Genomic DNA, 14,565 nt, shown 5'->3' with positions numbered 1-14,565 from the left:
TGGCTATGAAAATAGTAGTTTCAATAACAAATAACACACAAAATAAAACCAAAAACTTATTATCCTGTACTGGGGTATATGGAAAATGCATTTACTTTTTTTTTTTTTTTTTTAGCAGTTGTCTATATAGTACTCTATATATTATTCAAGTTAGATGTAGTGGTAAGATTCCCTATGTCTATATTAGTGGCCGGATTTGATACATTGAAAAATCTTTCTCATCAAAGCAGCTGTTATTAGATTCCTATGGAAGAGTGGAGATGAGATTTTCTTTTTTAATCACTTGAAATTTTTATTTCAAATCTTATTGAAATAGTTCTTTTATTCTCAACTAGATGAGTTTTTATAATATATCACTCATGTAGAAGCATAAAAATGGGAGTATGAACAAAATAAAGAATTAAGAAACTTAAGTCAATTTAATTAATTTAGTTAAGAAATTTTCAAAACAACTTTCCTGTAAACATCTTTATGAGGTATAACTGAAATACAATAGTGCAAGTACTTAAACAATTTGATTTTTAATATATGCATACAATTGTTAAACCATCACAGCAATCAAGCTAACAAACATATCCACCAGCTTTAAAAGTTTCCTTGTAATCACCATAATCCATTTTTCCCTTCACACCATCTTTAGGCAATCACTGATCAGCTTTCTATAATTAAATACTAGCTTGCATTTTCTAGAATATTATATAAATGAAATCATAAGTACTCCATAGGTACTTTTTTGGCCTGGCCTCTTTCATTCAGCAATTTGCAATTCATCCATGTGGTTGCATGCATCAATAGTCCATTCTTTCTATTGCTGAGTAATATTTCATGGTATAGATTAATTAGAATGTGTCTATTCACCAGTATGGGTCTTTTTTATTTGGAACAAAATACAGGCCCTCCACTTTTTCTGTCCATTATTCTTGAGAAAATTATTAGTCTCTATGATCTTTATGTTTCTCTTCTAGAAAAGTATGAGTTTAATGTCTATCTCATAGGAGTTTTGAAGAATTAAATCACTAAGTGCATTGCCTGGCGCATAGTGAATGCTCAGCAAATATTAACTTCTTTTCTAAGTTATCACTCAATTGCATTACTGGTATCAGTTATGAGGTAACACTTTGCCTCCTACTAAAATGTTTTCATCCTTTTCTAACCGTCTTAGTGTTCACTTAGCTTGAACATTACCATGATGCCAGTTAGCCCCATTGTCTGTCCAACAGCCACAGGGGTACTAATAAAGTTAGCTCCCTAAAATACAATCCTTCTTTTGGATTATCTTGGCTTCTGTAACTGATGACAGTTTAAGAGAACGTGTGCAATGTGCCCAGGAATGTCTACAGGTGAGACAGGGAGAGAACAATCAAGCCACAAGGGGGTCTGTTTCTAGAAGCTTAGAAGCTGTGTTTGCATTGCACATGTTCTCTTTTAAATGCGATGATATGTTCCTTGGAGGGACTTGTGGAGAGGGGCCATTGAAAAGGATTACGGATTTGGGGAAGCAACTAAAGCCCTCCTAGCCTGCCCGTGGATGCTGCAACAGTTGAGTTCTCTTTCTTCATATTCTTCATCAACATTATGTCCAGCAAAGCTACTGAATCTAGTTCAGTTGGCAGATGGCAGCGGACAAAGGACCTTTACTTTCCCTCCTTGGGTATTGTGAGTGGGGGTTGGGGCTAAGGCTGAGCACCAGGCAAAGAAGGCTAAGCCAACATATTTCATAGTCAGTGGGGCCAGCCTAGTTTGCCCTAACGCCAATTCTACTCACTTAAATATGCAGGTTTTTGGTCACCAAAAAAGGCTGTGGGTGGTAACGTGTAGAGGTGGGGTGGGATGAGGTGGGTAAAACGTCAGTGACGTTGTGAGTGTGAACAGCATGTAGCCTAAAGATGCTTAGTTGGCATTTCTACATAAGGAAGGCTATCATATTGCCATTAGGAATTCCTTAATGGAATTAGGAATGACACGAGCATGGCTGTGCTGGCTATGAACTTTGAAGTCCTCTGGCATGTATAGCACTGGCCACATACAGAGGCCCTAGTTGATAAAAACAACTACAAAGTAATTACCTTCTCCACTATTCAGAGAGGCAGAAATTGTTTGTTTCATTTTTGTACCTTAGTGATGAACAGGAACCTGCACCCCACCAAGTTTTTCTTGGAAAAGATATATTTAGAATAACATAATGCTTTTATATTTTATCAGGATAACGCTACAATATGCAGAAATCTACGAATTCTGATACCTCTGTGGAAACACTGAATTCCACCCGTCAAGGCACTGGAGCTGTGCAAATGAGAATCAAAAATGCCAACAGTCACCACGACAGGCTGAGCCAAAGTAAATCCATGATCCTCACCGATGTTGGGAAGGTCATTGAACCCGTAAGTCAAATACCCTAAAACCCCCATGTTCCCAGATACAGAATTTTGTTAAAAAAGAAGAAAAAAAGAGAACTAATTAGCTTTATTTTATTTGTTTTCCTAATGTGCATGAGAAAACTGTTTTTGTAATGCATTTTATCTTGCCTACTTATAGTCATAATAATATCCCCAGTTGTGAGAGTGGAGCTGGGCTTAATCCAGAGTGATAAAGTGGATTTGGAGCTAGACTGAAGAGCACCTTTGACTCATTTTAAGGGCCTCCACTATCATGCTTCAGTGTTATAAAAATAATGAGGTTATGCTAGCATGTGGTGTTTGTACTTCCAAATACAGTACATCACTTTGAAAAGCCAGAGGCTAAAATTAGCTAAGAATGAACTGAGGGGGGAAAAAAAATCTTTAAAAAAAATGTGAAAATCTCTTTCTTAAAATCTCCCAACAATATATAATATTGGAATTACGATTTGATTTGGAATGAGCTTAAATGGTGTGGCGATGGAAGGTTTGGAGAGGAAGCCATTTTGTCTCGATAATGTGTCATTAGGAAGATCTGAAATAAAATAGTTAGAGATGAACTCTACTGCCAATTGCGTCCCTGCCCCTGCACGCATCCTGAGCCACTAAACACACTGATTGCGATGAGTCTCCTCTGGTTAATTTTCTTCCATAATGGTGGTAACTTGCAGCTGAGGCCATAGGATGTTACAAAATTATTTATGCAATGTTAGCCACTCTTTTGGACCCCAGATCTATTTTGTTTCTCACACTGAGAGCAAGAGCGGGAAATAGGTTAGCTGGGGACAGGCTGCGAGTCCCAGTCACTCTGCAGAAACATGTGAGCTATTAATTGAGTGTTCTGTTAATATCATAGGGGCCCATGAAATATTCAGCTCCCTAACTGAGTTATTAAATGAGATAAACTTGCTGAGTAGCATGTTACCGATTATATTTATTCTCTGTTTTCACTCAAATTTCAAGTGCGCGGAAATAACCCACCACCATCTCAAGAGCTTGAGAAGTACATGGTTTTAATCATGCTTTCTTCAGGTATTATAGACAGATTTAGCACAAGGAAGCCAGTGATTATATGTCGGGAATGGGAGATACATCCTGAGATAATTTACCGGAGAGATGTGTTTTTCTTTATTCACTCTCTCATTTAAAAGTATCTCAAGAGCTTGAGAAGTACATGGTTTTAATCATGCTTTCTTCAGGTATTATAGACAGATTTAGCATGAGGAAGCCAGTGATTATATGTCGGGAGTGGGAGATACATCCTGAGATAAGTTACCGGAGAGATGTGTTTTTCTTTATTCACTCTCTCATTTAAAAGTATTGTCTGCTGGGAGGCACAACACTGGCAGCCTGACTTTGCTTTTAAACCAGCTAAAATGTTCCTCAACTATGAACTTAAGAGAGTGGTTAGAGTAAATTATTGGAATCTCTATAATGTATTAGCAGTAAGAACTGTACCTTTGAAAAAGTTTAAAAGTTAAGTATATTTAATGATGCCTAAAATATTTTATTGGCTGTGTTTAACAAAAGGCACTATGCCGCAGTTGTTTTTGACAAGCATGAAAACATCACAGCATGAGACTGCAAAAGGAATTATGGAGAGAAATTACAAGTGATCCATCTCTCAATGAATTATCCACCTCAATAGCCCGCAGAACTCAGCTACCAATTAACACCTACTTTATTACATGTTGGGATGTACTTAATAACTTTCATGTGTTTATGCACTATTACCTTGACTGATGCCTCTTGTACAATTAGGCATAATTGGCATATCAATATGCAAAAGTTAAAAGGATTAACCCTCTTAAAACTAATGAGCATTTCTGTATCCAGCTGCTAAATGAGACAAAATTAGCATTTTTCACTTTTGGGCAGGATTTTATCATGCAGTTTCTCATTGTTGATATTACCTTGTTACATAACTTTAGTTTGGGGGGTTATATGCTGGACTGCTAGAGAAGAGTTTTCCAAAGTTAAATTAGCTATAATTATCCCAGCTTTTGTTTCCGCATTCTTAGCCTGGGCAATATGTATTCCTCGATAAGGAACAAAAATAAAAGTTACTTTTGGTTATGTGTGCTCAGTGCATAATTATATAAAAGGGGTATTTTAGTGAGGATATGTCATTTCACTGAGAAAACTTGGCTGAGAGATACTGTATTGAAAGCTTGCCATGGCACTAATTTTCTTTCTGTCTCGGTTCTTTTCATCTCTTTTTTCCATGCACAATTTTCTGACTAGATACTGACAGAATGTAAAGTATTTTGGCATATTTATTCAAACAAGCCTGTTAAAGATATCTGCTCAAGCTAAACTAAGAACTTGATTTTTCAGAAGTTGGAGGTGGGGGTGAGGTCAAGGGGGGAGATCTTCAACTTAGGAGAGGTGGGAGGAGATGTATTCTAAAAATGTGTGCACGTGTCACATGCAGAATGGTTTGTCGCAACAGAGACACTTACATTTAATCTGTACAGAAAAAAAGTTAGGACTACTTAGAGACACACATATATACGTTATGCATCGTATTTAATGTATGTGGCATATATTATACTACGTGTCCCCTGGCATAACTATCATGCAAATCTAATATGGACTTATTGAAGTATATAGCATAAGAATCTGATATTACATTCGCAAAGATTTAACTTATTACAGAAAATGATAAAAGGTTCTTGGGTCCAATCAATTGTATAATTTTGTCATTAATTCATAAAATTCTCTTTATTATTGTGTTCAGTTAAAAATATGTCTAACATGACTGTGAACTTGGAACACCATATAAAACTCTCCTGGATATGTCAGAAGAGCCTATATTCTTGGTATCCTAAACAGAGGAGCAGTATGAAATGCCAATATAAACATTTATTCGACCCTGTGCTATGCAAACACAGGTGAATTCACTTATTACGTTAAAGTTTTCATTACCTAAGGGCTGCACGGAAGCATTCCGTTAAAACAGGCATTAATCCTCCATCAGTATTTCATTGGCTGTGTGCATCGTTTTCTTTAAACACCAAATGATCATTTTTTAGGTAGTTAATAAGATCAATGCCTTTTCAAAATCTGAAAAGACCACTTTGCTACCTGGCCAGTTGTTGGAGAGGTGGGAAGTTTGGACATGGGAGGGTGTGGTTAGCAGAAAATTGCCTCTCTGTAAGAGAGATCTGGAGACCTCCGCTTGGTGGGGAAGGAACGGTCTTTGGTCTCAGTGATTTGTTGTCTCATCCTGAGCACCGGAGTGAGACCTCTTGAAGGTGGACTGCTTATTTGCCCGAATGTGCGAAACCCAGAAGCAGACAGCTTAGTGAGCGTAAATGGGGGGCAAGTGAAGTGTGCCTCTTTAAGGGCTGAAAGGCTAATGTGCAATCCAGCAAATAGCTACTGCAAAAGGTTTAATGCGGCTTTGATGTTATTTATAAGAGGGAAGCTCGAGCCTACTAGACAGTTTAGAATAGATATTAATGAAGAGTTTAAATAGCCCAAATCAGGGAAATTGCAGACCTAGGATTTTCAGACAGGAGCAGTTTCGGCATTTAATGCTGGTGTCTTAAGCAGCCACGTGTATGAATATGCACCATTTCCATCTTGTAAACGCCACAGAAGTGCAATACTTTATTCATGGCCCTCATGGACAGGGAAATATCTTTTTATTACTGTTAGGATAAGGACTTAGGTCGAGCCATTCCTAAATGCTAACATACACGACTCCTTCCGCTTCCATTAACAGACTGTGCATGTTCATTTTTCTTTTTTAATATATTATAAAGAAAAAGAGGAAACAATTTTCTTTTGTTTCTTACTTCTGTGATTATAGGATACTTGCCAAAGTTGTGGCTAGCCAAAAAGGCAGACATAAAAATTGCTACTAAAAATATAAGCCTTCTGTTTAGCAGAGTTTTTGAGAAATATTATGAGACTGCAGGACTTGTCCATGTTTACTTCCAATCAAGCTTATAGTTAGGTTTGAGGCTTTGTTTGTATAAATTGTCCTGAAGTGGATCCTGATATTTAATTAAAATGACACTAAATCACATTGAATTGATAAGACTTGGCATCTCAAACAAAGGTAATTGCCCGTATTGGTTTTCTGCAAAAATAGCGCTGCTTGGAAAATGTGCAGCCAACACAGACTGTCAACTCCATTTATAGATCAATATGTGAAAACCATTGATCAAGCAGGCATGTATAACAGTAACACTTTGCATTTATTTGTTGTTTTTATACCACATTAAGGCTTACAGGATTATAGGCTTCCTAAATATTTTGACTTCCTCATAAATATATGATCTGTTGCATGTTAATTAAATGAGAGTCTGCAGCCATTTCTAAAATTGTTTTTAGTTTGATGATTTCCTTTTATTGCTGTGGATCGTATGATCTGAAAATGGATTAGTTTCCTTCTGCATAAAGATTATTAAAGCTTATTTTAATGTGTCCTATTTAGTGTAAGATGTGGCTGCCTTTTTGCTTTGAAAAATATAGATACAGACAATTATTTTCTCTTAGCGAGTGGCTGATCTTTTTTTATTAACTGAGCATTCTCAGTGCTCAGGGTAGAATTATTTCCTGACATATTTTGCACACTCTGTAGATAACGGGTCTTCTTGATTTCTCCTGATAGAATGTTTTTCTTTTTTTCCTTTTCTTCTTATCTAGCTCTGTAGTACAGGCATCTGATCAAACATTATGTAGAAAATAAACTGATCATCTCAATTAAATTCTAGCCACACATAAATATAATTTGAATTCTATTTTTCTCATTTGAGAACAAGCCTTATGAACTGTTCTTGTACACTGCATTCTGCAGTTAAATCTTTCTTATCTCATCAATGTAAGGACAGTGTTTTGTTCCTAATCTTTATTGGACTATTGTGGATGACATTTGTAAGCCATTTTGGTTTATAAGGGAAAGCTAGAGGACAGTGGAGTGAGACTCTCCATAGATCCAAGCCTCAGATATGACTACGCAATAATGTGTCTTCCACTGCAATTTTCTTTGCCACTGAGAGGTCAATTTTGTTGAGAAATCTTTTTATATCCTCTATATACATTAGGAGTGCTGCTTTCAAGACAATACTTGGCTTTATATACAATATTAAAGCAGTAATAAAAGAAACCGGATTTCAGAAATAGAAAAAAATACTCATGAAATCCAAGGGTTACCTAAGGTAACCAGTGTGCGGCACGGCAGACTCACTCGAAAGTTTGTTAGCTAGAATTTTGACTTTTACATAATATGCGCTGGTGGGGGGTGGGAATCCAGAAACACCAGAGATTTCTTTCCCTGTCCTTGCTCTCTCATGTCAGCTCATGCAGTGAAATGTTTAACTCTCATTTACCAAGCACAAATGGGACTTGCGAAAGGTTCAGAAAGTTTACGATGACAGTGGAGAGTCTGTGCTTCAAAGGAGCAGAAGCTCTCGAATTCACGTTCGTGGCTGCATCGGTTTCATTTTAACTTGAGCACAGCTAAATTTGTTTATAATCTCCTACTGATTGAATATGGCGCTGGATGTACATGAGATACATTTTTTTTTAAAGTTAGTCCTCTGATTACTAATTTGAATCCAAAACTCTAACCTTGTTAGCATCTGGACTTATTTCCATAATAACAACCCCTTCAGAACCTACAAAGTAATGAATAATTGACAACAAATGAAATGTTTTGATAGTTGTCGGCACAAAGCATGTTTAATGTTTTGTGTTGCTTCCTAGCTAATTATGTAGATGACACATTTGTCAGACCTTGACTGCCATTAGAAACGTGTTTCCAGAGGGGAGAAAAACAGGCTATTCATAGAGTAATTAACTAGAATGCTCAATGACCTGTGAGAGATTCAAATCGCTGCCAGTTCAGACATTGTTTTGTTACAGAAGCAGAGGGGTAATTAAAATTCCAAATTACAGTCCTATGATGGAGCATTTGTTTGTTGACAGTATACTCTTACTCTAGTTTGTTAATTCTTTTTTAAATTGCTTCTAATCCATTTTATAGCTTTAGGAGTTCTGTCTTTGAATTTACTGACAACTAATATTATGGTAAATTGTACTTCAGTGGAGTACTGCAGAGCACAAGGTGGGTGGGATAAAGCAGCTCCATCCCTGAACTGACAGATCAGGTGCTGTGGGTTGGAAGGCCACTAACGTGGAACATCTTGTTAAATGCTGTGCTTCCAATTCTGTTAGGGGACATGTCCTAGCAGAAAATGCAGAGATAAAAGAAAAGCAATGACGAACATCTCCAGAGGAGAAAGAAACCTAATTTCTCAACGAGGAATGATCGATTCAGGGGTTCCGTTCCCATGGAAGAGAGAGGAGTTGGGGCTAAGGGTGACTTGGGGAAAGGTGTTGAGTGTAATGCAAGAGATGCAACAGTCTGTAGGAAAGCTCTCCTAGATCCCTCAAGAAGGAGGATATATTTTACAGCAGTGCCTCCCATCTCAGGTCAGTAACAAACCTCGGGATAATAGGTATCACTCGTGAAATTTTTCAAGGAATTAGTGGCGCGGTTTACAAATCCAGAAGGCTAACATCGTCTAAAAAATTCAGCTCAAGTGAAATATTTACTTAGGTTTGCTGAAAGTGAGAATATAGTTTTATTAAAAAGATCTGACAGAAGTCACACGGTGTTTGATGCAGGCGAGCTGACAGAGGCATCCAGTGAGCGTTGATTATCCCGAAGTCACTGTCAGCTAGGATTGATTTTCACTTTCTCCGTTTATGTAACGGTTCCTGTAATACAGCTGACCCTGAATCACGTTACCTTGTCATTTCTCTGCATGGATCAAGAAGAGATGAGCTGAAAATAGCTAGACACTGACCTTGAACTTGCCAGAAAAGTGAGAAGTGACAGTGGGGTTTTTCTGTAGTTCATGTACAAAGATTAAGGCAAACTCTTCCTCTGTTGAGTTCACTGTAGTAGCACAAGGGGGCAGAGCAGTACTAGAGATTACAGGTAAAATAGCTTCGGCACCGGCATGGAAAGGCTCTGAAATACCAAGTTAGAGCCAGCGGTCTCATTTTTACATCTTAGTGTAGACATAAAGGAGAATTACTGATGAATCAAAATTTTGGGTCCCCTGATGTTCATAATCAGTAATCTAAAAGTGTACATTCTAATTAAAAAAAGGTTACCTAATACTCTGTGTGGCAGCAACTGCGCTTTTCCACTAAATTATTTGCAGCACCTCTTATTTAATTCATATTATACTCTTCCCTTGTCAAATAACTTTGGAACCATAGTCAATATTATTAGGAGAGTTTTATGGCAAATTCCTAAGCTGATAGGTATCATTTTAAGTATAACTGCATCAGAAGATGGGAACAGTCTTTTATACTTACTAAGTATCGAAATCCCAAGACTAACATCAGACAGGGTTATAAGGTGATGCGCTCTCACAAAGAGGTAACATGCAAGCTGCAAAATGATGTTTGTCACATGATTTACATTTGTCGACATTTTGTAATTTTCCCATTTTAATATTTGCCCTGGTTTTCAAAAATGTCCTTTAATAGATCATCATTATAACCTTGGTTAATCGAAAACACCGTATGTTGAACATTGCCCTTTGCTTGCGAGCACTTAGTTAAGCTAAATCATTGTTGTACTGATGCTGAATGTTTCTCATAAGTGGCACCCAAAGAACTTGCCAACTACAGCAGAGAACTGAAGCAGGTTGAGAAACAGAAGAAGAGCAAACACTGACTTGATTATCCCCTAGGTTGTAAATGCCTTATGTAATGGCAAAATAGCATCTTTGCATGTGTGATGGCACAATAACATTGCAAACCTCCACAGCAACAAGATCCATTCTTGCATATAGTGGATATTTTCTCTGTGTGTACATATACACACACACATATATATATTATACAAATACACATATATAGTGTGTATATATATATATATATCTACATCTATATCTCTATAGATATAGATGTAGATATACAGAGGGATGTATAAAATATTTGTATATTGAAGCTTGTTTTTATATTCTGGGAAAAATAACCACATGCATACATTTATGAGCTGAAATATTAAACTGCTTCAAGACCCCTCTTTTGTAAATTTAACTCAGGACAAACTGACAATATGAAGATCTGAGAAATAAGAATTCCAATATGTTTTGAGGATGGAATAAATAGGAGAACATTCTGTTGCTGAGAATGAGGTAGAAAATATTCAGAATACCTGTGTCATCACAGAAGTCTATAATATCTCATTTTTGGCCTCATGTAGAAGAAAATAGCTTTGTGTTTCAAGCAAGTCTTCCAACTTAGAAGATTTTGATGTGTGTGTGTGTGTGTGTGTGTGTGTGTGTAGGAGTTGGGGGGGGGGGGGGAGGTATAGTGGATTTACTGTAATGACTTGGTGTGTCTAAAACTGACATCTTTGAAGGCAATCCTTAGGACCATTGCACTCCTTTAGAGTCCTTTGCTTTCCTGCCCCTCAGAGGATGGAGAAAACCTCTTGTGTGCCCTCTCTCAGGTGGTAGGACACCCATTCCTAAACGGTTGATTAGTTTCCGCTTCTGAGGTCAGGGCAGACATAAAAGTGTTGGCTGCTAAACACTTCCCCCAGAGTTGCTGGTCCCCCCTCCCTTCACTGTGTAAGGCTTCTAATAAGGGACTCCAGTCCCTGATGTGTTCAGATTCGGTCTATTGTTACCATCTGTTTAATTACCCTCTCAGGTTTGTGTTGAGAGGCATGAAAGTATTTTATCCAGCCTTTGAATCCCTGTGTTCCTAAAGAGATGTGGGTAAAGTATGTGTCAGTTTTCAAAGAGCATATTAAAAACTGATAAGCAGAACCATCTCCAAACAATACCATATAAGGAAAATGCATTATTTTTTACATTAATGCATGTTGCAAGTAATTAGCAAATGTACAGTGATGTGGCACTCTCTCCTAGAAATGATGCCATCTTCTTTACATACAATCTCATATGCTTCTCCTTTGAGGTGATGGATTTCTATGATTCCCATTCACTTCCAGTGCACTGGCAGTAAGTTTATTGGGGGAGGATATTGGGGTTTGAGTTGTAATAGGATGTATGGTTGTCATCTGTCAAACCAGTTTAAGGATATGGAAAAGTGAAAAAGAGAAATTGTGTACTCAAGAAACAAGAATAGAATCTTTGGGGAGAGGTGAAAAAAAAAACAGAGGAAAATCAGAGTTATTTTATAGTTTTTCCCCTTCTTCTCTTCGTTATTATTATTATTGCATTCCACATTTTTTTCTTCCTAGAGAAGCACCAGCTTGTTGTTTCTGGCGGCCACTGTAGTTACCATGATATGGGACATTTTCCACATGTAATTGCCTTTGATAACAAGAATTACACTGGGCTAAACTTCTCACCCCAATGATGTTTGCATTATTTTATATATCAGTATTTGGGTGAAGTAAAAAAAAAAAAACATAAAATGAAACAAAACCAAATTCGAGTGTTTAAGTCTCAAAATGTTTTAGAGGTCTGGCTCTGAAAACCCAAAGGAAATAAATCAGGTGATTTTACCTCCTAAATCAAACAAGAAGCCAAATGGCTACTAATGTTTCATTTTTATTTATCCCTTAGGAAGTGATTTCAATAACTGAACACTTCCCCCAAGATTCCAAGATAATATCAGATTGGGAATGTGTTTGAAAGTGTTCAGAATTGGTAGTCTTGTTTTTGTGTGAATGCCCTTCCACAACACCAAAAACATAAACAACCAAAGTACCATTTTCTTTCCATTCCTTCATGAAGGAATCAGTGCTATTCTTGCCTCACGAGCTCATATTATTTCTGTGGAAGAAGAGGAATAGTGATGACACTAACTTTCCTCCATGGCTTTCAGTCACCTGACTTGTTTTCTTTCCCACAGGCTAGAAGGAAGCTGTAGTTTTAATATTTCCAATGAGAAGGGACATGTGTCTCCTTACATTGAATTGTCTTAGATCATATCATGTAGCACAAAGTGACCCAATATAGGAAGACAGGAAAACAAAGTGACAGTTTTGTTTGCTCAAATATAAACACCATCGTCAAAACGTGGGGGCGAATTCTGGAGGCTCACAGCCAGATTGCAGGAATTAAATAGCAAGAATGATATTCTGTACTTAAATAAAATGTATTCAAGGCATAGTCTTTAACCAGCAGTGAGAAGATAATGAACAAATAAGCTTAGCTCAGGTTAGACAAACTGAGTGCAACTATTACTGTTTTTAAAATCCACTATAAAGCGAATTGGCTGATACTTGATAATACATCACCCACTGTGGTCTTACCTATTGATCATAGCCTGACAATGGGTAACTTTTCATGGCGATTTCCTCTTTTACCATGAATTATTGACAGTGTTAATGCCAATAACACATGATCAAATAGACAGGAAAGAAGTTTACATTCCTGGATGTGCTATCCTTAACCTCCCGGCTTTTCATATCATAGTTTTAAAAAGAAAAAGGAAAGAAAGAAGACATTTTCTTTCTTGTCTTGAAAACATTAATGAATTAACTTTTACTTTCACGCAGATTATTGAGGTGACATCCTTGTAATTCTCATTTACAATGCATTTTGGGGAGGAAAGCTCAATATTTAAGGGAATATTGTAATGGTCATTTTTACCCCAGTGCCCTCTATCTCATATAACAAGAATCCTAAGGATGTCACACGAATGGTGTGTCCTAAGGTCCCTGAATTAATAATTTCCTGCTCACAGAGTCGGCATCCTTCCAACCCTGCCTTTAAAAGTCCCAAGTGGAAAGGGGGTAAGTGGGTCAACAACTTTTATTCATTTATTCATTCAGTAGTCCTTTCTTTTGTTCACTTGATAGATACTTATTGGTATCTACTATATGTCAGTGACTGCTTTGCACGCTGGGGTACAAAACAGAGTCTCTGTCCTTTTGGAGGTTACATTCAAGTGAGTTGGAGTCCTTCTCTTGGGTAGCCTTGGCTCCACCCACTCACTCGCTCCCTTTGTCTCCATAACCCCTCCTCACCCTCAGCACCAGTGTTAGTGTCACGTACCTTACATCTTGTCACAGAGATTGGATACAGGGTTTAAAACCGGGCCTGTGATGGAAGGGACCTTTATTGTCACTTCCGGTAGGTGTATTCCTGTGGATTGTAAATCTCAACTGAGATATCTTTTTTAATTTTGAATTTGTGGGACTCCCACCTGAGTCTAACTTACTTTACACTCTATTTTGCATACTTGTTCTGTTCGTGTTTTTTTTTTTTAATTTTTATTTATTTATTTGCGAGACAGAGAAAGAGCGCATGAGAAAGCACAAATGGGGGCGCCTGGGTGGCTCAGTCGGTTAGGCAACTGCCTTCGGCTCAGGTCATGATCCTGGAGTCCTGGGATGGAGTCCCGCATTGGGCTCCCCGCTCAGCGGGGAGTCTGCTTCTCCCTCTGACCCTCCCCCCTCTCATGTGCTCTCTCTCTTTCATTCTCTCTCTCTCAGATAAATAAATAAATAAAATCTTAAAAAAAAAAAGCACAAACAAGGGTTTAGGGGCAGAGGGAGAGGGAGAAGCAGGCTCCCTGCTGAGCAGGGAGCTTGCCCCCACTGGGCTTGATCTCCGGACCCTGGTATCATGACCTGATGCTTAACCAACTGAGCCACCCAGGCACCCCTCTATTTTGCATACTTTGGCCAATTTGCTGTGTCATATCTCCTTTGACATACACAAGTTATTAAAGTACTTTCTTTGGTAACAAGTCAAAATGCAAGTATTCTTACCTGGTTAAAAGAGAATATCTCTTTTATTCATCCTTTGTTCTTATTCCCCCTTCCATGTCTTAATGAACTTTAATGATACACTTTTTATTGGAGTCAAAATAATAATTTTTATGAATAAAAACTAAAATGTTAGTATGTTTACTTGACATCTATGATTGTTTATACATTCAACATGAAAATCGAACACAGACACAATTTAGGCTTTTATAGAGCTTTCAAAATGTTCACCAAGTTCTTTAAAAACAATTTATTGTGATCTTTGCTGTTGGGCTCTTGCTGAACATTGTCCTCCAACCAGCCATGATTTGTGGAATTTTGTGGGGTTATTCATGGAAAGGATGATCTAATTTACAAAGGTACCTAAGCAGTCCATCATTAGTGCAGTTCCTGACTGTTTAAGAGGAACATTCCATTATAGCCTTAAAACACATTGCC

The 14,565-nt window shown here is 37.5% G+C and overlaps 1 protein-coding gene across 1 annotated transcript in view; it reads left to right on the top strand.

Moving 5' to 3' along the window:
• ARHGAP15 (Rho GTPase activating protein 15) overlaps positions 1-14,565 on the top strand; it is a 601,639-nt gene that overhangs the window by 25,177 nt on the left and 561,897 nt on the right. Inside the window, exon 2 of the mRNA XM_025856481.2 lies at positions 2,203-2,381. Coding sequence (XP_025712266.1) covers positions 2,217-2,381 — 165 coding nt within the window. The 5' untranslated portion in view covers positions 2,203-2,216. The remainder of the gene's footprint in view (positions 1-2,202; positions 2,382-14,565) is intronic.

This window comes from Callorhinus ursinus, unplaced genomic scaffold (assembly GCF_003265705.2).
Source record: "Callorhinus ursinus isolate GAN/ISIS: 27379988/994484 unplaced genomic scaffold, GSC_fseal_2.0 scaffold2, whole genome shotgun sequence".
Taxonomy (NCBI): domain Eukaryota; kingdom Metazoa; phylum Chordata; class Mammalia; order Carnivora; family Otariidae; genus Callorhinus; species Callorhinus ursinus.
Note: the sequence above shows the minus strand (reverse complement) of the source record. Positions and strands in the feature narration are given on the sequence as shown.